Source organism: Arvicanthis niloticus, chromosome X (assembly GCF_011762505.2).
Source record: "Arvicanthis niloticus isolate mArvNil1 chromosome X, mArvNil1.pat.X, whole genome shotgun sequence".
NCBI lineage: Eukaryota > Metazoa > Chordata > Mammalia > Rodentia > Muridae > Arvicanthis > Arvicanthis niloticus.
Window position 1 is genome coordinate 97,605,800 of NC_047679.1, and position 25,662 is coordinate 97,631,461.

Sequence of the window (25,662 nt, forward strand, 5' to 3'; positions counted from 1 at the left end):
TGGTGCCATATGCTTTTAATCCCAACACTTAGGAGACAGAAGCAAGTGGATCTCTTGTGAGTCTGAGGTCAGCCTGGTCTACTAGCTAATTCCAGGATAGCCAATACTATAGAGACAGACCCTGTCTGAAAAAAATTGCATCTGTACTACATGCATATAGGCTTTCCCCTCTTGTTTTTGTCCCCTAATTAGTGGAATAAAACATTTACATAGCATTTACATTCCAGCAGATATTATATGTAATCAAAGGATATTTTGAAATATACAGGGGGATGTATGTAGAGTACATTTAAATACTATGCCATTTTATAGGTAAATTAAGCATACACAAATTCCAGCGACCCTGCAATGATGTTTGACCAGTCAATCTCCTGTGAATTCCCAGGGATGACTGTATATTGTACCTGGCAAAGAGCTGATTAATTGATAGATGATTGAGAGTAACCATTGAAGTTTCAAAATCAGGTGTTCACAAAGAAGAGACAGCAGTATGTGGCAGGCTCAGGACTCATGTGTTTGAGGAGCTAGTGAGATCTCAGGGGGATACCATCAGGCAGCAGGGCTCAATATTACGGAGCCACATGAAAAGTGTAGTTAGTTTAGAGCAGGAGTCTGGAGAAATTAGATGAAACCATGCAAGTACTTTCCACCTGAGTGATAAATTGCAGTTTTCTCATCCAAATTCTAGACAGAAATGGGCAAAGTGTTCAGTGAAGCATGAGGTGGTGATTCTTCATGTCACTCATCAATTCTAACTGTCCTCCCTTTAAGTGGCTTCCTACCTTTAAGCCAGATGGCATGCTTGATAGCATACCTTTACAGCTTCCAAGTGCTGGCTATGAGTTTCAACTAAGGGAAACACTTGGCCATGTGCTGATAATTCACAGTGCCCAAGTGTTACCTAAGCAGAATTATGCAGATAGAAAGTGGATTGATGTTTTCTTGGGGTAGGGAGAAAATGATGGTTGGAGTGACATATTAGAGTTTCTTTTTGGAGTGATGAAAAATTTCTTTAATTCTTTTAATGGAGCAATTGAAAATACACCAAAAATGTTACACAAATTACACCTCAATAAAAACTCCATAAGGAGGAATGTTGTCTAAGAGTAAAAAATATATTTTCCTAGTTTCTAGTTTGGAAGTCCCCAACACCCCACCCTCCATTGGTCAAATTTTCACTTTCACAGCACCAACAGTGTCATTTCTTTGTTTCTCTCTTTTTAAAAATTCTCTTTCATTTTTGAAATTATAATTACATCATTTCCCTCTTCCCTTTCTTCCTTCTAAATTGTCCTGTATACTCCCTCTCTCTCTTTCAGATTCATGGCCTCTGTTTTTTAATTAATTGTTGTTATATGCATATATGTATGTACATTCCTAAATGTGTAGGACCTGCTCAGTCCTATAATGTGACTTATGTGTGTATACTTGTGTGTGTACATATAATATATATATAATATATATTATATATATACACACATACTATGTACATATACATATATATCTTGAGGACTGACCATTTGGTATTTAATAACCACTTGGTGTGCTTTTCCCTGGGGAATTCTTTCTTCCTCTCTCAGCATAGCTTAGCTGCTATGGTCCTTTGTGTAGGACTGGGGGCCTCCTGGGCTTCCTGACATTGTCATTTCTAGTGGCGCTTCTGCACACATCACTTTCCTGCTTTTTCTGAGAGCAGAGGTCAGGGGCAAGCATTTTTGAAGTGGTGCCGGAGAAGATGCTCTTTGGACATAATACAGTGTCTGTTAAAGCCATTCAGTCTACTGAGAGAAAGCCTTGTTTTGGTTGTCTTCTAAGAGCAAAACACATTTGCCAAATTAGACATATACATGAAAACACTGTATCTAGATTTGTGTTGACTTTTGAGTTCACAGTATAAACACACACATGCACACACATGCACATACGTGCATAGGCATTCATGTAAAGAATTTTAAAGACTTGGAAAGCAGTGGATTTACAAAGTGCTCTTCAGCCAACACCCTGTTTCATTTGCCAGAAGTCCATCAAGAGCAAGGTTGGTTTTTTTTTTATTCTTTTATATTTTATAGCCAAGATATAAACACTCAAAGCCCAGAGTAATCTGTATAATGGAAAGACTGACACGACAGAACTTGAGCAACACAGATGGCTCGGGTTAGTATAGCAAAACATAATGAGTTTTCTAATAGAAAGCCAAGATCCCCCTTTGGGGGTAGAAGTGTTAAGAAATGTAGAGATGGCAAGAAATCTCTCAGTGGACTGAAGTCATAAACACTGTAGTCTGGCTGTGTTCTCCTTCTACTCCTTGACCTCCAGGCAGGAAACTTCTGCCTGTCTAAATGATTGACTCTTTTACTACCTTATATCAAATGTAGACTGTAACATTGATTTATGACCTTAATTTTCCATACTCCAATATCCCAGGGTTCCCATAAGAAGTTTTAGAACACATGATTGCTGTCTGAGACGGTGTCAACTGCGAGACTTTCAACTCTAAGTAAAGGATGGATAAGAGAGATTTGAAGCTTCTAAAGCACGAGCCTTCCCAAACAGCCCCCAACCTGTGATATTGAGGCCCATTAGAGACATTTAAATATTTCATGAATTATCCTAGGCTGGCCCCTCAATTCTTTTAACTGTTGCTCCCATGTTTATTGCCAAAGATATAAAGGCAGTAACTTTTTAGTGGATAGGCTGGGATTAGGAAATGATCCCAATGCATTGTTTCTTCCCTGCACCCCAGTTGTCTGACACCTGGGCTCCCACATACAGATCCCTGGAAACATCTCCATCCTGCTTGCAGACATTTGTGAAGCTAATTGTATTTGTGATTTCATTTCTTATGGTTGGTTATTGTCTTGGCAGTTGGATTTGCCTGGGTACCTTTGCTGAAAGATGGGAGAGTCATCACATTGGAACAGCAGCTACCAGTCTCAGCCAATCTTCCCCCAGGCTACTTGAATGTGAATGATGCTGAATCAAGAAGGGTAGGGGGATATCTGTGTTTCGGGAAGTGGTCCTGTTTTATATATTTAAAAGTAGAATTCTGTTGGTATAGTATGGGACAGAATACTCAAAGTATAGTCTGAAGGCTGATCCTCCTTCACAATCAAGTCAAGTAGAAAAGACTGCTCTGTGTTTACTACTGATGATTTCAGTAACTTTTAAAATTGTATTTGGGGAATGACTTTTAAAACCTCATCTATTTAAGTAATCTGTTTTATGATAATTTAAGTAAATCTGGAGAGGATTGGAAATCCAAAATTCTTTAGGACATGTTTATTCTAAGGGCACTTATTATCTCCAGTATTTCCTTTGGATGAACCTAGTACATTCCTTTCTGAAGACTCTTAAAATGCACGGGTGGTATTGTAGGTTGTTTATGTCTCTCTCACTGTAATATATGTGCTCATGGCTGTATTTTCTCCAGCAATCGAATGCAGATATCAAGTGGGTAGATGGTGCAAAGCCTTTGTTGAAGATTAAGACCCACTTAGAATCAACCATTTATACTCAAGTAAGTTTGCAGCACCCAAATTTCTCATCTAAATATTGGAATATGTTTCTTCATTAAGCTCGACTATTTTTAATCCCCCACTGCCTTGAACTTTAAAAGGCACATAGAAGCTATCATCAACATTTTAAACATGAAAAAATCTAAGGCTAAGTTTGGAGAAATAGCTTCCCTGAGGCACAAAATAATAATAGTGAGTGCTAGTTCAAAGTATATATTGCATTTTCCACCTCCTGATATGACCCATATTGTCCAGAAAGCCAACATGTACAGACTTCATATGAGACAACTGGACTCCCCAGCAGAGTATCATGGTCAAGCTGGATATTGAATACCAGAAATGATTCACCAGGGAACTTCCTGGTGCTACATTTTCTTCACTTGTTATTTCTGAGCTTTGTCCCTGGCCATTTCATTAAAATAGAAAAGCAACCCAATTTAATAGACTACATAATTTCTGTTTAGCTTAAAGCCTTAAATAAGTGCTTACCTGGTTGGGCGTGTTTAGCAACTTCCTTTGGTGTTCAGGTACACACCATGTTCATCTGGCTGTGGTGCATTAGATGAAGGTCAAGAGGACGTCAAGGGCATAAGTTGGCAGAGATGGCTCCAGGGTCCAGGTGTTAGACTAGCCAAATAGATCGGCCTTCATGATGCTGGATCACGGAGAGCTGGAGGGCCTGTGCTTGAGGATAATGAATCAAATTTCATAAGGCTCTTTCCATCTGTGTTCCAGGATCTGCATGTGCACAAATTCTTCCATCATTGCCAGCTGATTCAGTCGGGCTCAAAAGAAGTTCCAGGGGAACTCATTAAATATTTAAAGGTAAATGAACAGGTTCTGCAAAAGCTTCATTTTTCGTGCCTTTCTTTCTGCTGCTACATTTTTGACTTGGAAAAAAAGAAAAGAACCAGGCAAACACCTGAAAATCCTTTGGGCCTCAGGAGGGCACTTTCTCTTTTGTATTTTTCCATCAGAAGCAGACAACAGCATGGCTGCATTAGAGAGAAAATGTTATAGCCAAAATTTGACATCATGGTTTAGAAATCATGATTTTAGTTGCAGAAATGGCTTTGGGGGGAGGGAGGAATCTTGGCTCTTCATGCTAACTACCATTAAAAGGAGAGTGTGTTGTGGTGGGGGAAGGGCCAGAAAGAATAAAAACAGTTTTTCTTGTAATAAAATGTTAAATGGTCCTGTGTCCATTAGTGGGAGACTAGACTGTCATAAGGGCCCACTAAAGCTAGAAACATACATCTGCATGTAGCGCAGCAGAGAGAGTCTTAAGGAGTCTTAAGGGAACCATACTGTAGCAGTCAGAGAACCTAATGTTAGGCTTATTTCTTCCGTGTGGGGACTGTGGTGTGCATCCTAGGACCTGCCTGGCAGCATTTGTTTCCTTTCATTACTTCGTTAGTAGGTTAGCCATGGAGAATATGAGGCATTTTGATTTGATGATGACAGGATTTCCCTTTATCCATTGGCTGCTGCCTAACAGCGGTCTCAGGAAACCCTTTCTTCCAGAGAGATAGCATGGTGTGAGATAGAGCCTATGGGTCTGGAATCATAATCTAATTTTGTGCTGCAGATCTGTCATTTACTAAGTCTGTGATTAACCTTTACCAAGTCACGGAACTTCTCTTAGCTGTCACATTGGGCTAAGAGTGATTAATGCCCATTGCTTGTGAGGCTTGAATAAGACACCTCATCTTCTGGGTCCTAATTGTTCATGACACACTACTTCTAGAGTGCTTCCTGGGAAGCCCACATCACAGATCCAAGCAATGAAAACAGTATTTCTTACTAAAGAGCTTCATGTGTTGTGGGGGGAATGAGCATAGAAGTGAGCAGGTAGAGATGTCACATCAGATGATCATAGATGCTAGAGAATAGCAGTTCTTAACCTATGGGCTGCAACCCCTTTGGGGGGGGAGGGTAACACATCAGATGCCCGGCATATCGGATATTAACATTACGATTTATAACAGTAACAAAATTACAGTTATGAAGTGGCAACAAAACTAATTTTATGGTTGGGGGTCACCGGAACATGAGGAGCTGCATTAAAGGATTTCAGCATTAGGAAGGTTGAGAACCACTTCTATAGTGAGACAGGAATGTGCCTCTGGCAAAGTGATATTTGACCAGCTATTTAAAGGATGATGGCAGCCAAGTGTCTAGCTGGGAAAGTGTCTAGCTTTGTCAGTACAAAGACCCTGAGAAATTTGGCTTGGTGTATTGTGCAGCAGGAAGAACTGAGATATGGCTGATGCATGAGGTTGGTCAGGCATGCCCTCAAAGGCATCTATGGAGTCTCTGAGGGTACTGAGGAGAGTTAATTTTTACAAGTCAAATAGCAAGTCTTGGAGGAGTATGACATAGGCATGATTTGCCTTTGATTCTTTTGCTGATTGATGGGGGCATTAAACCCAGGGCCTCATGCATGACAGGCACTTAAACACCCTACCATGCAGCTATAGCCTCAGTTTTTGGTATTATGTATATGTGTGTGTGTTCATGTGTGTGGGTACCTGTGTGTGTAAGCATGTGCATGAGCATGTGTGTACATGTATGTGAAGGCCAGGTCAATCTTAGGTTCTGTTTCTCAGGAGCTGTCTACCTTGGTTTTTTTTTTTTTTTTCAGACAGAATCTCTCACTGGGCTTGAGCTCGCCAAGTAGGCTAGTGTAGGCCAGAGAGCCCCAGGGACCTGCCTATCTCTGCCTCTTCCTACCAAAGGAATTACAAGCTGGCAACACCATATTCAGATTTTTAATGTTGGTTCTGGAGATCAAAATCAGGTCTACATGCTTGACTGGCAAGCAACTTACCTACTAAGCTCTCTCCCCAGCCCTGTATTGTATTTTTTAATTTCAAGATATTTTTATTAAGTTGCCCAGGATGGCCTTTAACTTACTATATAGCCCAGGTAGGCCTTGAACTACCAATAGTCCTGCCTTATCCTCTCAGATTTGACTGGACCAGACTGGAATGGGTTTATAAAACAGAGCTACTAGGTCAGGCTTGACTTTCATTTTTATAGTACTATTCTGCCTGCCACATTAAAAAAAGTTGTTCAATTTTTGTTCAAGAGAGACAGTCAATCAATAGTGACTCTTGGTCTCAGCATTAAGGACTATAATATAATCGTCATGTAACTTTCAAATCCAGTCGTTAGTACTATCTAGGAAGACTCCAGCTATATGGACAGTTTATCTGTTAAAATCACTGGTTTTCCTTTTGGAGGTTCCTTTTTGAGAATTTTCACAGAGTGGTGTTAGATACATTGTTTTCAAATACTGGTATTCTTCAAATGGAACAAAATGTACACTGGTATTTGCTTTTGAGGGTGTGGAGTGTCTGAGGGTTATACAATGCACATACGCCCTCTGGTGGCTGTAAGTGAAATGGCATGCAATTGCAAAAAGTGCAGAAAGGGGTTGTGCAGAAGTTTCTTTTTGAAGATGAGAAAACAGAAGTCTTAAGTAGAGGTGGTTTGTCTACAGTGCTGCACCTACTTGTTAGCTGAGCCTAGTCGGTGACACATCTCTTGACACCTAGTCCTATGAACATCCCAGCAAGTCTTTCTATCTATTATCCCTTTAAATGGAAGTTTCATGAATTCATTTATTCGTTGAGTTTTGTTATGTATGTAGTACCAATGGAGCTTTCATAGAAGAATGACTTTGAAATATTGTCAGTATGGATATTTTAGCCTAGCCGAAGACAGAGCAAAAGTAAGTTAGCTAGCAACTTCTTCATAATACAGAGAAGTGTCGGGAGACAGATGCGGCTAAATGTTACATGTTTGATACAGAATTGCAGGTATTAAAGATTCAGATCATTGAGAAGCCCATGTAGAGCAAGGACTCCCATTTTGCCTTTCCCTCTGTTAACTTATTTAGTTTATTCAGCCATTCACCAAAGATTTATTAAGCACCTTATGTGGGCAAGGCATTGTTCTGAATGCTGGGAGTGTCACTGCAGGAAATATGGACAGAACTAGTTTTATGTGGGTAGGGATATTATAAATAAACTTTAGAAAAATGAGTGTCATGAAGAAAAGAACCGGTTAATGAGAACATTCTAGGTAGAGTTGCCAGGGAAGGCTTGTCTGTAGAAATGCCAATTTCAGGTTAAAGATGAACCGAAGCAAGGCTGACAGCCATAGGTGAGGAGAGACTGTTACAGTGGTGGGGAGGTGCCCTATACTGGTGTGTCTATAGGTAGGCAAACACATAGCTGGAACATAGGGAGCAGAAAGTGGGAGCTGAGGCTGCTGGGAGCTCAGCCTGAAGAGGCCCATGATGGCCTCTGTAGTGGTTTTGTGTGGTTTTTGTTTAACAAGGGAAAGATGGCATTAACTCATTTGCATTTCAGAAAGGACACTCTGTTGAGAATAAATTATAGAAGATAATAGCTATATAGTGGTGGCAAAGAGCTCCATCCTACACGGGACGCTCATTTGCCTTGTCTGCCTGGTACTTCCCTTCTGCTTAGCTCACATTTGCTACCTCCTTGTGGCCCTATTGCCACTTCTTTTGTACATGTGGTGCACATACCTGCCCTACTACATGGTATTTGTACTGTAGTAATTTAGTTCCATGGCTTTGCCCTTTTCAACTGTGAACTCTTAACGGTAAGAGCTGTGTTCTGGTTGTTTGGTTTGTTCTCTCTTGTTTGGCTATTAGAAGTGTATCCAATCCACCTTCATTGGATGAGAAGATGAAATGGGTTCACTGAAATGCGGATTTGAATTGGCCCTGAATGAGTAATTGAGAATTGGTTAAAAACTGTGAACAAAGCAAAACAAAGAAAAGCATATGGTGTCTTTAAAGAGCAATGGTGATGCTAGTTTGGTTTTCTGAAGAACAGTGGTCAGTTTAAAGATTCAAAGATGCAGGATAGGTCTTCAATACACTCAGCTTAATTCCATAGCTCAGGATTTCTCAAGTTCAGCAGTAGTGACATTTAGGAGAGGATAGTTCTTTGTTGTAGAATGTTTAGCAAAACTCCAGGCCTCTACCTAGTAGAAACCATGCACACGCATGCATACACAAGTTGTGATAGCCAAAAAATAGCCACAGACATCACTAAATCTCTCACAGAGACCATGTGATTCCTGAATGAGAACCACTACTCACAGTAACAGGAAGACATCATATTCTAGATGGTTGACGTTGGAGGTCAGTAGGAAAGTGCTTACCTAGCATGAGGGAAACTGTCACAGCTTAAGCACTAAGTAGAAAAAAAAGAAGATAAAAATCATTTTGGTAGAAAGTAGTCTAATATAATCAGCATCTATGGTGGCTGGGAGGTCAATTTTGAAATGTGTGCTGGATATATTGAGAATGAAGAGAAACTGTAGATGTTCTAGAAAAATGTCAAAGAGACATCCTGAAAGGGGGCAGCAGAAGAGACGATTGTGGAGAGAGTGCATGGGAAGGAAACCCTTAAAAAGACAACCCTAGAGACCATTCCACCTGGGTATCCATCCCATATGCAGTCACCAAAGGTAGACACTGATGTGGATGGCAGGAACTGCATGCTGACAAAAGCCTGATATAGCTGTCTCCTTAGAGGTCTGCCAGAGGCTGACACATTCAGAGGCAGATGCTCACAGCTAACCACTGATCTGATCAAGGACCCAATGGAGAAGTTAGAGAAAAGACTGAAGGAGCTAAAAGGGTTTGTGGCTCCATGAGGAGAGCAACAATACCAACCAACCAGAGCTCCCCAGGGTCTAAACCACCAGCCTGGGAGCACATAGGGAGGGACCCATGACTCCATCTGTACATGAAAGGGAGAATGGCCTTGTCTGGCATAGGTGGGAGAAGAGATCCTTGGTCCCATGAGGCTGAACACCGAGTGTGTGTGGGGGATTCGAGGGTGGGGAGGTGGGAGTGGGTGGGTGAGTGGGGGCACATCCTCATAGAAGCAGGAGGAGGGAGATGGGATAGGAGCTTCCTGGGTGGTAGGGGGGATGGGGGTAAGGGGATAAAATCTGAAATGTAAATATAATATCCAATAAAAAAGAATTCAAAAAAAATAAAAATTTAAAAAAAGACAACCCTGTGTTCTTGGAGCTTGCCAGCCTATCCTGTGAACCTGATGGGAGAGAAGTTATACAGAGGCCTAAAGTTCTTGTTGAGATACAAATGATCAACTCCTGGAAAGGGGAGATAGATGCATGTGAGGCTATGAAGATAGAGTAAAGGAGATAAACAAAGAGAAATGATGAGTTCCCTTAAGTGCAGAAACTTAGCTCGTTGTGTTTCCCATAGCACTACACATAGAACTGGTGTAAAAACATTCTCAGCAAAGTTGGATTTTCTTTTCTGTTTGGCTGATGGAGTGACGGAGCAAGTGAATGTAGAAAGAAGAAAGTAGTGTAGCAAACAGCACTGTAACCTTTCTATGTATACCTGAATATATAATATATATCTGCACTATATTTGGATGTTTCTAACACCCATTATTAGAGACAGAGTGCAAGCATGTAGAATAACTATATCCGAAGAATGTTAGAGGACTGGCCAGGTGGCCCAGTGGGTAAAGGTGGTAAGCCTGACCATCTGAGTTTGATTTCTGGGGCCCATGTAATAGAAGAGAGAAGTGATGCCTGCAGGTTGTCCTCTGGCCACACGCATACACTATGGCACATAGGCTCCCATATGCATGTGTATGTGTATGTCTATGTGTGCTCCTACACACACATGCACATACACACTAAGTAAGTATAATATAAAAATTTTAAAAGAATGTTAAAATGCAAAACTATCTCAGTTTGATAGATGATGTGGGATAAAGGAAATTACATACAGACATGTTCTTTACTGAAGCTCAGGTAACTTACCACCAGGTTAGCTGGAGTCTAAGATTTTCTTAGAAAGCATATAATACAGAATGCATGGTGCCCATAGGCAAATCTTTCCAACCCCCACCCCGGCAATGAGTATAGATTTACTAAAAGCCAATTGTCTTCTTATCGAGCTCATAAGTAAATTGTTCGTTCTATCTTTAGTTAGGCATTCATGTCTACCTTGCAGAATTCAAATAGCAAAACAATGTGGTGGATTAAGTCCTTAGCAAGTCTCCTGTCTCAGAAGTGCTCATTTCAGCAAGCAGATAGTCAAGCCAGTATATCGCTCATTACTTAATTTTCTTATTGTTTCACATTTGCAAACTGGATCATATTTCTGTTTGTTTCCATAACTAATAATGACTTATTTTAGTGTTTGCATGCCATGGAGATCCAAGTCATGATACAGTTTCTACCTGTAATTCTTATGCAACTCTTCCGAGTTCTCACAAACATGACCCATGAAGATGACGTTCCCATCAACTGCACCATGTGAGTTTCAGTGTTATAATGAAAGAAGCTACTTGCTTCCGGTCTTTTTTTTTTTTCATGGCTATAAACTTTCCTCTTAAAACTGTGTTTATTCTATTCCACTGGTTTTGTCATATTGTCTCATCATCACTTGTCTGAGAGGTTTTTTTTTAATTTTCCTTTTGATTTCTTTCTTTTAAAAAATTTTAAATTAACTTTACCGTTAAAAAAAAAAAACAACTTGCAGCTAAAATAAACAACACACACCTAAATTAACCAGATCCAAAGTTTGTGCATCTCAGCAAACTTCTCTGCAGTCAGAATAGCCATACAGAATAGAAGCTGTGGAACTTCACTAGTTGTCATATTTTTATGCACTTAACCATCACCAAAACCAACAACTCCATGGCAGAGTAGAACTAGAAAAAATTAGCTGTACATCCTCTTTAATGATGGGTATTATTCCCCTTGTTTAGTCCTTGCTAATTCTCAAATAATTATTCAGCCTCTCTTGTCCTTTCATACATGTTATACTGAGCCCACAGGCATATTTGTTTACATATATATACATATGATATTGGCTAGGTTCAACATGTGATAGAGACCATGGCTGTTCTGAGGTTGTGTGACCTTACTTAATAGGATACATTCTGAATCCATTCATTTTCCTGCAAGTTCACTTTTATATCTATCCTATTTTCTTTTTTTCTGACTGCTTGTTCAGAAACATGGCATTTACTTTCCACTGTTGTTTTCATTTTCCACAGTTTCTTCTCTTACTGATTTTTTACTTCACTGTACTGTGGTTGCAATTTCTATCTGGAATGATTGCAGTCTTCTTAAATCTCATTAAGACTTTTAATAATAACCTAATGTATGTTCAATCCTGGAGAGTATTTGTATGCACCGAAGAAGAATGTGTCTTCTTTATTGTTAAATAAAATGTGTTCTTTATATGTATATGTTTCTTTAAAGTATAGTCAAAGTCAAATATTTGCTTCCTGATTTTATGTCTGGTTGACTCATCCATTGTTGAAAATTATATACTGAAATCCTGCACTGTTCTTGGACTGTCGTTTACTGTTCCATGCTATAAGACAAACATAAATTTCAATTGACCTTTCTCCAGCCATATTCTATACTTGTGTTGTACAATACAGTAGCCACTTAGCACATTTCCCAAGTACGACTAGTTCTTCCAAGGAATGAATATTGAGTTTCAGTCCATTTTAGTTTTAACCAACACAGTCACTCACCTATGACTAGTGTTTCTCGTACCGAACAAGATCTGTCATTAAAATCATGAGTTTGACCTGGAAGAATAAGCTATTTCTGTACAAAACCAAAAGTACATTGTAAGGTAGAGGGTAAAATACACTCACATTTGCTCAATGCTGGATATCTTTGGTTCTGCTGCCCTTACTGCCTTTTCCCCTAGACCCCAGGCTACAAACACTTCCATGCTCTATGCCCATATCTGCTGTCAGGAGGAGTCCTGTTGAAAGTTTAAGAAGCATTGCTCTAATATAATGGTTTTCAACATGCACATCCCAGATCACCAGCAGCACTATGCCCAGGAACTGGACTTTATCCTTATCCCTACAAAGTCAGAAACACTAGGTGAGGAGCCAAGCAATCTGTTAACATGCCTTCCAGATGCTGCTGCTGATGCTTGCTGAAGTTTGAGAGGGACGGCTAGTCTCTTATGCTTACCTCCAACTTTCATCTTATTTTCCTTGCTCTGTCCCTCCTTTCCCCTTGATAGAGTTTTCATGTTGTCTTTTGTTTGTTTGTTTGTTTGTTTGTTTTTTGTTTTGTTGAGACAGTCTCATTCTGTAGCCCAGACAAGATTAGACTCATGGTGATTCTCCTGCCTTAGCCTCCCAAGTGCTAGGATTACAGGTATGCACCACCTTTCCTGGCCACTTTATCTTTGTTTTCTGTTCCTTTTATCTTCACTGGAAGGGATTTGAGTATTTACTTTACTTGAGCTCTTTTACAACATAGGGCTATGACCATATGAAGTAAATACACAGATTTAGAAAGGAGATGAAACATCCGGGCTGCCAAAGTAAAGTATCCTTTTGAACCAGGAAGTGCATTTTTCAAGGCACCAAGTGTGTTGTGTTAGGCAGTGGTGGACCCTTGTAGACCTAAAGTACTGTCACCTCTTCTCTTAGCCCTCTTGTTGTCGTTCAGGCATTTTGTTTGCTTTGTTTTGTTTTCCGGGATTAGACTCACTCATATCTGCCAGTCATATTAAAGTCATGAGTTGAAGCATGGCCCGCTGACTTTCATGAATGTTGTTTCAGGGTTCTCTTACACATTGTGTCAAAGTGTCATGAAGAAGGCTTGGAGAGCTATTTAAGATCCTTCATAAAGGTTTGTGGAGTAAAGCTTTCTTGCTGGATGATTTACCTGCTTCCCAGGACAGTTGTATCTGATGGTTTGCTTGGTTCTGTTTGCAGTATAGCTTCAGACCTGAAAAACCAAGCACTCTTCAGGCTCAGTTGATACATGAAACCCTGGCTACTACTATGATAGCAATATTGAAACAGTCTGCAGATTTCTTAGCCATAAATAAACTTCTAAAGGTAAGGATGGGAGGACACAAATGGAAACAAAGCCAATCTCACCATACTTGGTTGTGACCTTTCTTTTTAGCCTTGTTTTTTATCTTCTTTTGCCCTGGACTTTCCCTCCTTCTCTTATGTTGCATATGTATCTTTCAGAGCCTTCTTCCCCCTCCATATATACCCCTTGCTCTGAGTTAAATGCGTAAAAGATAAATTTTGGATGAAGCAGAATCTTGGTTTTGTTACATATCTACAGTGTAGATAGTTCGTGGACCTAGGGCTGCCTATTTACCAGCTCTGGGCCAGTGTTATCTCATGCCTAACATGGAGTAGTTGATAATATCACTACTAGGTAGGTAGTAGGTACTCAATAAATAGTAACTATTATTCGAATTCTTTTTACTATTTCTTTAATTGGTAATAGAATTACGGGCCTTTTGAGATGAATTGGCTAGAGACTTGATGCTAGCTTTCAAATTATATGATACGGCCAACCATATAGCTCACATAGGCTTTGCCAGTATTGTACCACAGCTAAAGTTGATTATCCAAACTGAGTGTTGGTAGCAGTAATATTTATTATCTGTATTTGTAAAAGGGAGACAAGATAGGGCAATGGGGTGAATATGTTCAAAATATATTATATACATGTATAAAAATGCCATCATCAAACCTATTTAATATATAATTAATATATGTTAATAAAAATGTTTAAGTGTTCATTGTAGAGAATTTAAAAGAAGTAATAAAATGACTAAAAGTTGGTTTGCTCTCATCACTAACCATGGGCATCCCAAAGCAATATTAATGATAAGAAATCCTGTCCCATGAAGCATCCTTCCTATTCTCCCACTGTGCATATTGATAAAAACATTGAGTGTATTTTGTGTTGGCTAACTATTCCTGGGAATGGGGTCTTGCCCTGGATTATGGTTGACATACCCAGTGTCCGTCCGTTCGTTCGTTCTTTCTTTCTTTCTTTCTTTCTTTTTTTCTTTCTTTCTTTCTTTGGTCTGAAACACTTGGGAAGTATTCTGTGAGAATTTAATAGTGAGTTGAGGTCACTTGAAAATGTTATCAAACTTCAGAGACAAGATGTTTATTAATTTGTCCAATGTTTCAAAGCCTCAAGTATTTGGGTAATTATTAAGGCATGTGTGTGTGTGGTTGTTTTGTTTTTTTTTTTCAGTACTCATGGTTTTTCTTTGAAATAATTGCAAAGTCGATGGCAACATACTTATTGGAAGAGAATAAAATTAAGGTAAGTAGGCTCAACAATCATTAATTAATTAATTAATTATGTTTGAGATGATCCAAGCTGGTCTCACCCATGTTCAACCTCCCAAGTGCTTGGATTATAGACTTGAGCCATCACACTAGGCTCATTTTAATTGATAAATGGTAATTGTACATATTTATAAGAATAACCTGTAACATATATAAAGAAAGCTAACTTTACACATAGCAAAAATATGCAAATACCCTTTTATTGTAATGATTCTTGCCTTTAACTTCTTCAGTGTTGCTTATAGAAACAATGAGTGTTTGCATAAATCTAAGGTCCTACAGTTCATATGTCCTTACAGTTTAATGTGTAGCATCTCCTATATAGTTAGAAATAATTATAGTAGGATATAGGTAATATCTTACAGTTATTTACAGAATTTATTGACTTTGATGTTTTGCATTTCTTTTGTGATTTAACAATGTCAATGTTGAAGAGCTGGAGAGATGGCTTAGTGCTTGTTGCTCTTGCAGAGAACCCAAGTGTGGTTACTAGCACCCATGTCAGGCAGCTCCTAACCACCTCTTACCCCAACTTCTGAGAATGTTACCCTTCTTTGAACTCTACAGGCACCCCTACTCACCCCCCACATACACATACACAAAATATATTTTTTACAAATAAAAGTTTGTTGAAAAGATTCAAAGAGGGGCTGGAGAGATGGCTCAGTGGTTAAGAGCACTGACTGCTCTTCCAGAGGTCCTGAGTTCAATTCCCAGCAACCACATGGTGGCTTATAACCATCTGTAATGCTTTCTTCTGGTGTGTCTGAAGACAGCTACAGTGTACTCACATACATAAAATAAATAAACCTTTAAAAGAAAAGAAAAGATTCAAAGAGAAAAAGTAGCAAATCAGACATGTTTTATTAGAGAGGATTAAGGTTTATAATAGAAAGGGTAAAAAGAACTTCATGCAAATATTAATATCATGTATATTTCTGCGTGTGTAATATTTATGCCTCATGTAATATCAAATATATTTCTAAACTGTGGCATGTACATTTTAGTTGGTTTTTTTCTATTTTAATATTATTATTTGTCATTGTTGTTGTTGTTATGTATATGTGCTATATGGGTGGGACCCCATGTGAGCTACAGAGCATTTTTGAGACTTTGTAGAGTTGTTTCTCTCCTTCACTGTGTATGGGGTTCTGTATATCAAACTCAGATCATCAGATCCTGCCCAGGAAACATTTTTCCCACCGAGCAGTCTCACAGCCCCTTATTTGGTTTTGAATTTTGTTTTAAAGATACATGTTGAGAATTCCTGAACTGAAATTCCAAGAACTAGAAGGGTTTCAGATTTTTGACATTTTCAGATTTTAGAATATTAGGATATACATATTTAGATAGGTATTTTGGGTACAGGATGCATGGCTAAACATGAGACTCGTTCATGTGTCATGGATACTTTATACACATAGCCTGAAGACAATTTTATCCTTTGCTTTACATTTGCACCTGTGTTTTGACTTCAGTCAGTAACACAATATCAGGTGTGGAAGTTTCCATTTGTAGTGTAAAGTCAGGTCTCAAAATGCTCTGGTTTTAGAGCAATTCAGATTTGAGACTTTTCAATGAGAAACAACCTGTATAAAGATCTTTTCCTGGTTACAGAAATCATAATGGTGAGGCATGTGAAATGAAAATTCATTTCATAGAAATTTCATAGAATAAGTTGATTGAAATTGTTAATACATGTATGTTCTGTACCAGAAAAAATAAAATAAAATAAAAAAGGAAGTGTGCCTACATCCCAGGAGCTTGCATTCCGGAGCTGGGTTATATTGACCCATGCTATGCCTAGTGATAATTTCAGACACTTACATTATTAGTGAATCAGATCATTTCTGTAAATTCAGGGTCTAGAATAATGGTTCTCAGCCTATGGACCACAATACTGTTGGGGCTCTAATGGCCCTTTTATATCACATATCAGATATACTGCATATTAGATATTTACACTATGATTCACAACAGTAGCAAAATTATAACTATGAAGTAACAACAAAAGTAATTTTATGGTTGGGGTTACCACAACATGGGGAACTGTATTAAGAAAGGGTTGCAGCATTAGGAAGGTTGAGAAACATTGCTCTAAAATAAAGTTTACTTTGAACAAATAGCGAAGTCACTTTTAGTTGAAAGAAAAAAAATTTACTTTTTAAAGGCGTTTCCATGATGGAACATGTTTGAAAGTAAAATGACAGTTGATCTACTTAGACTTCTTCAAACTCTGACTCTTTCTCTATTTCTATTTAAGCTTCCCAGGGGCCAGAGATTTCCTGAGGCATATCATCACATCTTACATTCTCTGCTTCTTGCAATAATTCCCCATGTGACCATTCGCTATGCAGAGATTCCTGATGAGTCCCGAAATGTGAATTATAGCTTGGCCAGCTTCCTAAAGGTAAGTTAAAGGCAGCCAAAACATGTTCAGGATCTTTTCTTCACTCATAGGGGTCTAGAAAGGCAAAGGAATAACAGTTCATTTTTTTCTCTTGGAAAAGCTGGATGTTTGGCTTAATTTTTTTTTTTCATTGTTGAGGATTGAACCTATGTCCTCTGCATGCTGGGCAAATGCTGCACTCCTTAGCTACATCCCTAGGCCCTAGCTAGGTCTCTTCAAGGCTGTTGAAATAACTCTTTGAACTGATGGATCAGTTCATCCAGGTTTATTCTTCCTCCCACTGAAGCAACTCATTAAATAAAAGGCTCTGTCCAAGCCAGAAGACTGGCCGTGCTTATTTCACAAAACATTTTAAATACATTTCAAATGGAGTGCTGTTAGGTGGAGCAGCTGTTACCCCAATGAGTCCCCACCAGTCTTTATCATACACTGATGTCATTATGCACTTTTTTCTGCATAATTATACATTATGCATAATTTTTTCTGGTCTGATTGGCTTTTGGGTTTCTCTCTCTTTCTCTCTCTCTCTCTCCTCCTGCCCCCTCTCTCTGCGAGAGAGTGTTTGTGAGTGTGTGTGTGTGTGTGTGTTTGTGTGTATACCCATTACATGTGCCCTGAGACTGAAGCAGCCCATCTGTCACTTACTGCCATATTCTTTTGCAACAGTGTCTCTCACTGAACCTGGATCTAGGCTGGCAGCCCTAAAGCCTTAGAAATCTTTGTCTCTCACAATCCCCATGACAGGGCATTGGAGGTACTGGGATACATACGGCCATACACAGCTTTTTTTTTTTTTTTTTTTTTTTTTTTTTTTTTAACTCAAGTCTTCATACTTATATAGCAAGGGCTCTTACCCCCTGAACAGTTTCTCATGCCCCCAAATGTTACTGTTTGCACTAGAGGTACCTATTTGCTGTGGTCAGCACAGGGTGTATGTTGCTAACGCATACACATTGAACTTGTTTGCTTTGCCCAGTGAGGTTCTTTGAGAGGTGACAACAATTCCTACACTTACAAAAGATGTCAGTTTTTTACTTTATGTTTTATTGTCATATACGTGGGTATGTATTTATGTGTGTGTCTTGTTTTGGAAATTACACAGTTGAGACCTTTACATCATGATTCCATTGATAATTTATTTTCTCCTTTTCTTTAATGTCACCCAAAACTCTTGACAGCTATTCTCATATTATCCATAAAAATGGTATCCCCTTTGTGTAGACAGATTTTTAATTCTTTAACATCATGGTAAGAAATGCTAAGAATTAACCTTCCTTCTTTGCTTTATTAGCGCTGCTTGACACTGATGGACAGAGGATTTGTTTTCAATTTGATAAATGACTATATATCTGGATTTAGCCCCAAGGATCCTAAGGTAAATTCTAAGGACATCGTTGTAGTAGCTATTGAGCATTTAAGCATGAAGTTGAAGGTGACAGATATATTCTTTTCTGGAGGATTCAGAACTGCTTTTTTCATTTGTGTACTTTGAGTATTGTCAAAAGTAAGGGACTGTTGAGTAGTGTTTGGAGAGCTGCCAAGGCCACCCAAGGATTCAGCAATGTACTAACAGAATTTAACATATAGTCATTATTTTGCCTAACATTGATTAGAGTGATAGGATATGGATAACCAGCAGGATCAAGAAAAAAAAGATAGCAAGTGAAGGTCGTGGTGATCCCCATGCAGAAATCTCATGCTTTTTCCCTCTTGTGAAGACACACTTTCCCACTGGGGTGAGAATACAGCTAAAAGACTACAGTATTTCTGTTTAGAGTTTAGGGCTCTTTGGGATTAACCCAACTGCAGAGATGGGGAATGAAGAAACATACAGAAAAACTTTGGCTTGGGTGAGCCATGATGGACACATACCAGAAGTCTAGAAACACAGTATGTTTATTATCTACAGCTGAATGAGGTTGCGGGTTTATTATATACAATTGATGGAAGAGGTGGGGGTTCACTTTAGGGGACCATACTGGTTGCACACACTGTCAACCTCTGCAGATCAAAATTATAGACTAGTGTTGAACACCTACTTTACTTTCTGATAGTCTAGAATTTTGATCTGCTTTAACACAAAACCAGTTCCACTGTAAGAACTGTGGAAAGCAAGTATACCCCTGTGTATAGGAGCATTCATGATATGAGCACAGCCATGTTAAGGCCCCCAGGTGACTCAGATCCATAGGAATAGCAAGGCCTTCCCCGGCCGGAGTACAGAGGTTGACATGTTCCCTCTGTAATAAGGACCTAGTAGACTGGTACTAAGAAACACAACCTTATCACAGAGGGAACATGCCAAAATCCCTTTTCACAAATGACAGCCAGCATCAGTGTTACAACAGGCCTTTTAAAATCTACCACTCTAGGGCCTGCTATATTAACTCTTTGCTGTACAGATTGCACCTGCAAGTATACTTTGGAAGATAAACACTTCACTTCTGTTGGGAAACTAAAGATCATATTTTTCAATCATCAACAAATGAATGCCTACAAAATGAGACCTGATATATAATTTACCTTTAGGTTCTTGCTGAATACAAGTTTGAATTTCTCCAAACCATCTGCAATCATGAACATTACATTCCTCTGAACTTGCCAATGGCATTTGCAAAACCTAAATTACAGAGAGTTCAAGGTATGTATTTGTATTTTCCATTATTTGGGATTGTTATTCCTTTTTTGATAGTACTAGTGTAGCATAATGTTTTCTAATGAAACCAGTTAATTTTATAATAACATGAAAATTGTTACTGTCTGAAGATAGATTCATTAATGGGATTTTGTATTTCCTTCATTCTATCAGTGGCAATAGTCTTAGTATGAAAAATTTGGATATGCTATATATATATTGTTGCTAAACACAGATAGATGTCAGACAGTAGTAAAATTTTTTTCTGTAATAACAGTGTATTGAATTTTATTTAAGAGGAAATGAGAAAGTATGTGAATGCCTTTCTGCTGAAAGCATCAAAAATCAATATAAAAAGTAAAATGATAATTTTTATGCAGTAAATTTATAAAATGCCTCAGTTTTAATCTCCATTGCTAGTTTTATTGAATGCTTTGTTGTATAGCACTATTCTTATGTTATTATGTTTTTTATTTGTCCCTTTTCTTTTCATATATTAATTAGATTTTTTTTCATTTGCGGTGGACCGTTTGACTTCAGTAGGTAGGTTTAACTCGGTTCACTCTAAAGTAGTATGTTGTGTTTAAACACAATTGATTTGATGAATGGCCAAGATGAATGGGGGCTTTATTTGCTTTTCAAATCCTCCCTAGCCAAAGTGAGCCTTTAATTTCTGGTACCTAAAAATCTTAATGAGCTTCAGTGAATCTGAAGAATCAACTTTCAAATGTTTGTCCTTAGAAAGCAAGTTCCTCTGCTGCAAATCAGCTTGGGGACAGGGGATGGGCTGAATATATGTTTGAAGTGTTTGTCACCTTTCTCAGGCTTCCTGCTCTCTGTTATCCAGTTGAATGGCTACTTGGCCACAGTCTTGAAGGTGTGCTTCACCAAACTGAATTTATTCAAGTCACTGAAGCAAAAAAAAAAAAAAAAAAAAAATCACTTGCCATTTGCAAAATCTACCCAGATAAGTCCACCTTGGTTATTCAATGATGTCCTTGGATTTAGAAAATGATTGGAATTCACAAAAAGTATGAGAATGCAGGAGAGTCATGTCTTGGTCTTTAAGGAAGTCCCTACTCAGGGGTAGTGGATATAGAAGTGGTGAAATGATAGCGAGTCAAAATGGGAAAATATTTTAACCATAGTACTACTATCCATTACTAAGTTAAGAGCATGTGTGGCTCATGAACTTTCCCCTGTCTTTTTGATGATGAGGCAGTAAGGGAAAGAAGTGGATAGAGCATTGGATTAAGTTGGAAAATTTGCAACATTTAAAAGTCCTAACTGAATATACTGCATCGCATTACATTCTGAATCAGACAAAAGAAAGAAAAGAAATGAAAGGCATTTTATCTAAAATAAATGGAAAAGCAGAGTATACTATAGAAATTACTAAATTTGATCCCATCCTCCTGATTTATTATAAGTCCCATAGTATTAATTTGGATGATTTAATGGAGATCAAAAAGTCTAGAAAGGAGGGAAAGATGCAGTTTGCAGGGGTGATTTTATGAAATGGAAGGTCTGTATTTCTGTGATGGTCAATTGATGTGAGATGTGATGCTGAGCTGATGTGAGATGTGGTGGCTTTGTGTATTAGTGTTGTATCTACTGTGAATGTTCAGGCCAGTATGTAATGATCACTGGAATAATCAATACTTAACACTGTTGGCATAATTCTGTTTTCTTCTTTTCCCACTTTATAAATCTAAATGGATAAGGAAATCAAGCATTAGTCTATGAAGTTGAGCTTATAGTTAGAATGAAATCTCTTCAGATAATAAAGAAGTATGTTAATAGATGGCTAAATATAGAATTATTTCATCCCAGAATCTATAGTAATCGTACTGAGACTTGAAATAATTTAGGGGGAAAAGTATCTTGCTGACTGAAATAATCATTAAAACAAATTATCTATCCCTAATTAAGAGTGTTCTTATTAGTAAAAATTTTGCATGCTCATTCTATACTACAGAGGGATTGTTCAAATTGATCAATAACGAAATCTTATAGTTCTTGCTAGCATGACCACAGATAATCAAATAATTATAGTATTTTAGTGGTCTAATATATTTTTTATTAAAAGTCACAAATTTTATTATACTGCAGATTCCAATCTTGAATACAGTTTATCCGATGAGTATTGCAAGCATCACTTCTTGGTTGGTCTACTTCTGCGGGAAACCTCCATTGCTCTTCAAGACAACTATGAGATCAGATATACAGCTATCTCTGTCGTAAAGAATCTTTTGATAAAACATGCATTTGATACCAGATACCAGCATAAGGTAAGGATGTCTGTTCAGTAGCACACTAGTAAATTTCTACTAAAATTTCTCATTCAAGATGATTATAGGGAGGAGCATAGTACGAGTGATGAATGAAGAGCTAAGATTATAAACTAGGTGTTTTTTTTTCTGTTTCAGGCCATTAAGTTTTTCTTAAATGCCATGCAAATTAACTTAAAGGAAAACATTTTCTCAAATCATCTTTTAATAATTTGATGCTAGGGAAGAAACAAACCATGGTCCTACACATAGTGAACATGTATAGAAAGATCTGTATTTATGTGACAATGAAATGAGATTAGGTTGCCTTATGTATTTTTCTTATATTTACTATAAATATTTTAGCCAGTCAGACTCTTTCATTATTTATTCCATAAGCTAGAATTTTTGAAAAGCCTTACAAGAGTTGGAAAAATGGCTGAGTCAGTAGTTAAGAGTGCTTGCTGCTCTTGCAGAGGACTGCAGTTTGGTTCCCAGTACCCGCATCTGGCAGCTTATAACCACCTGTAACTTCAGTTCCAGGGAGATCCCATACTTCTGTCCTCTAAAGACAACTTTATTCATGGACACGCACACACACATAAAGAACATCATATAGAGTTGTACCATGCATATACTGTCAAATAGTTTAATGTCTTTAAATATGTACACATAGACCTAAATAAATGATATTGATACTGTTTAATAAGACATATGAAGCATATCATGCATAAAGTATGTATTTTTAAAGTATGTAATTTTTCTTTATAGTTAAAAAGATGTTATGATAATATTTAACTTTCAAACCATGGAGGTGGCTATCTAACATACATTTAACATTATTTATGTGTGACCCTATATATCGCTGGTTGCTGCCTTGCTACTACTTAAGTAGTAGCTTTTTGTGTTTAAAAGTCATTAACATTACAACTTAAGGGCATGGAAAAGTAAACTATAAACTGAATGAATTTGGAATAACCCAAAATTACTTCTCTAATATTGAGTAACAAAGGAAATATAGTATTTCTTGTTTGACAATACATCCTTAATTTTTAACATTCAAATATAAACAAACATAGTTTGCTATTGTAACTAATTTGAAAAACTGATTTACAGGTGGATTTTTCCTATAATTTTATCATATTGTATTTTTTAGTTAAAAAGATTTTTTATTTATAAATCTTGCCAATTTTTTTATGATTCTATCTGGAAGTAAATTGATCCTTCATTTTAAGATATAAATCATATTGTTGTAGTTTGTGATATGTTTGCCAAATTATAAGTAACATTTGTATACTAATCTTGCAAATAACCTTCTCCTTTATGTGGTTATGTTTGAAAGCTGTCACTGGACTCTGTATGTTGAGTAAGTCAAAACAGCAACACAGTTCTTGGATAATTTTTATAACTATTAGCTCATACCTCAAATTTTTGTAGTGATTAACTCACTTTTAGTCTTTTAATCTGACATATGAGGTCGACCCCATTCATTTGTAGCATATACATATTATTAATCAATAAAGTTTTGATATTTTTCAGAACCAGCAAGCCAAAATAGCACAGCTGTACCTCCCATTTGTCGGACTGCTCTTGGAAAATATACAGCGACTGGCAGGCCGAGATACTTTGTATTCCTGTGCAGCCATGCCTAATTCTGTAAGTGTGTTAATCCATTTCTGTCTCAAGTTGTATCTTGTTTTATCTGGTGCATGTGGGATTAAGGTCATCTGCTATTTGATCTCAATCCTATGAATTTACTTTGTAGTCCATTTTACATTGCTACTGTTTTTCCTAGAGCAATGTGTCTCAAACTATAATGTGGAGAATGCATTAGAACACAAATCTTAATTCAGTAGGCCCTAGTGCCAAAGTACAGAGTCTGTGTGTCTAACAAGCTTTAGCCGCCTCTGTCTACTGAAAAGACCACATTTTGGATAAGAAGGTCCAAAAGAATGGTTTTTTTCCTACTGTATTGTTCTTTAAAATTTGCTGCTGTTAATACATTCCAGTGTATTTATTCATTTTGAGAGCAAGCACAGTGAAACACTCTTCACTTCCAGAGTAGAAGACACTGGGGATTAAAATTCTTTTGTTTTTCTCTACCCTTGATAATCTCTGTCTAATGTTTCTTGGTGTATCACTTTTAGTTTATTATAGTTGGGTGAGTTTTCTCTCTATTCCCCTTAGTGCCTTAAGACTTAAAAGGCACTCAAAGGGTAACTATGTTTCTATTTGTCAAACAGTCTTGCCCTTGTTATATTAAAATATTCCACCCTCAACCTTAGATGTAAAAGGGTTTTCTGGCAACTGCTTCTAGTTTTGGTTTCTAGAGATGTGTAAAATATTTGTTTCCACCTCCACAATTTGTCCCTTCCATGTATACCTTCTAAATTTGTCTCCAGGCCATATATCACCATTTTGACATTTGTCATTCCAAACCATTTATTTTCGTGATGAGTGCTTCTGGATACTCTCCAATTTGCCAGTGGCCCCACTAAAACAATGGTGTCAGGCTGGGTGCCACCACTTGAAAGGCTGGAGCAAGAAGATGCAAATTCAAGGCAAGCCTGGGCTACATAAAATGCTACCTTAAAAATGTGTATATTTTGTACTTGTTGGCCCAGTGGAACTGTTAGCTCCTATTCCTCTTTATACTTTTGAATCATCATATATATATATATATATATATATATATATATATATATATATATATATATATGCACACACACACACACACACACTTTGCAGAGTCATCTCATATTGCTGGGTGGCAAGTAGTTGAACTGTGCTTTTTAATATAATCTAGAATTTTTTCCCTGTAAAATGCCCTTGCTAATTTTGAAAGCTACTCCTAAGTTCCCAAGAAAGAACTTTTTAAAGGTAAGTCAAGGGAAATTTTTTATTTTTAATTTTAAATTATGTGTATATGCATGTGTCAGAGTGTGTGTTTGTGCATGAATACAGTTGCCTGTGGAGACCAGAAGAGAGTGACAGATGCCCTGGCGCTGGTGTTATGAGCAGTCCACATGGGTGCTGGGAACTGAACTCTGACCAAGAGCAATTAGACACTCATAATTGCTGAGCCATCTCTCTATTCCTATTAGTTTACTGAGACAGGGTCTCACTATGACTACAGTCCAGACTGGCATAGAACTTGGAACAATTCTCCTGACTAAATATCTTAAGTGCTAGGTTTACTGATATACACCACCATCACCAGCTGAAAAAGCCACTTTTAAGCTTGCCTGGTAGCTTTGTTGCTTGTGGCAGCTGATTGTGTTAATGAGTGGAATGGGGATGTCACCTCACTGGGTGTCACATTGGTCTTTACACATAGTAGTTCATGCTGATGTTCATTGCACATACATTTCACATTCAGAGTTAGAAATGTTTCAGTATCTCTTCTTTTGCAGCTCATATTCACTTAGAAATCTTTTGTTACACCTTGACTTCTAACATTGTCTCTGGTTCCAAGGAAGAGAACTAAACTGAACAATGTTTAGATGAAACCAATTGTAGCCATCTAAATAGATATGTCAGAGGTTATGATTATTACTAAACATGCTAGCAGCCAATTTTTTTAGACGTGCCACTTAACTAATAGTACTTGATGCAACTTTCATAGTAAGCTTTGTTT

General features: G+C 37.7%; 1 protein-coding gene across 3 annotated transcripts in view; it reads left to right on the forward strand.

Moving 5' to 3' along the window:
- Dock11 (dedicator of cytokinesis 11) overlaps positions 1 to 25,662 on the forward strand; it is a 179,296-nt gene that overhangs the window by 92,541 nt on the left and 61,093 nt on the right. For 2 of the 3 annotated variants that reach the window (XM_076918872.1, XM_076918873.1), the window contains exons 21-33: positions 2,866 to 2,987; positions 3,431 to 3,517; positions 4,251 to 4,340; positions 10,750 to 10,868; positions 13,160 to 13,229; positions 13,316 to 13,441; positions 14,613 to 14,684; positions 16,974 to 17,120; positions 18,412 to 18,495; positions 19,650 to 19,761; positions 20,260 to 20,298; positions 21,868 to 22,046; positions 23,565 to 23,681. In XM_076918872.1, the coding sequence (XP_076774987.1) occupies positions 2,866 to 2,987; positions 3,431 to 3,517; positions 4,251 to 4,340; positions 10,750 to 10,868; positions 13,160 to 13,229; positions 13,316 to 13,441; positions 14,613 to 14,684; positions 16,974 to 17,120; positions 18,412 to 18,495; positions 19,650 to 19,761; positions 20,260 to 20,298; positions 21,868 to 22,046; positions 23,565 to 23,681 (1,364 nt within the window). The remainder of the gene's footprint in view (positions 1 to 2,865; positions 2,988 to 3,430; positions 3,518 to 4,250; positions 4,341 to 10,749; positions 10,869 to 13,159; positions 13,230 to 13,315; positions 13,442 to 14,612; positions 14,685 to 16,973; positions 17,121 to 18,411; positions 18,496 to 19,649; positions 19,762 to 20,259; positions 20,299 to 21,867; positions 22,047 to 23,564; positions 23,682 to 25,662) is intronic. The other variant, XM_034485270.2, reaches the window with a different exon arrangement.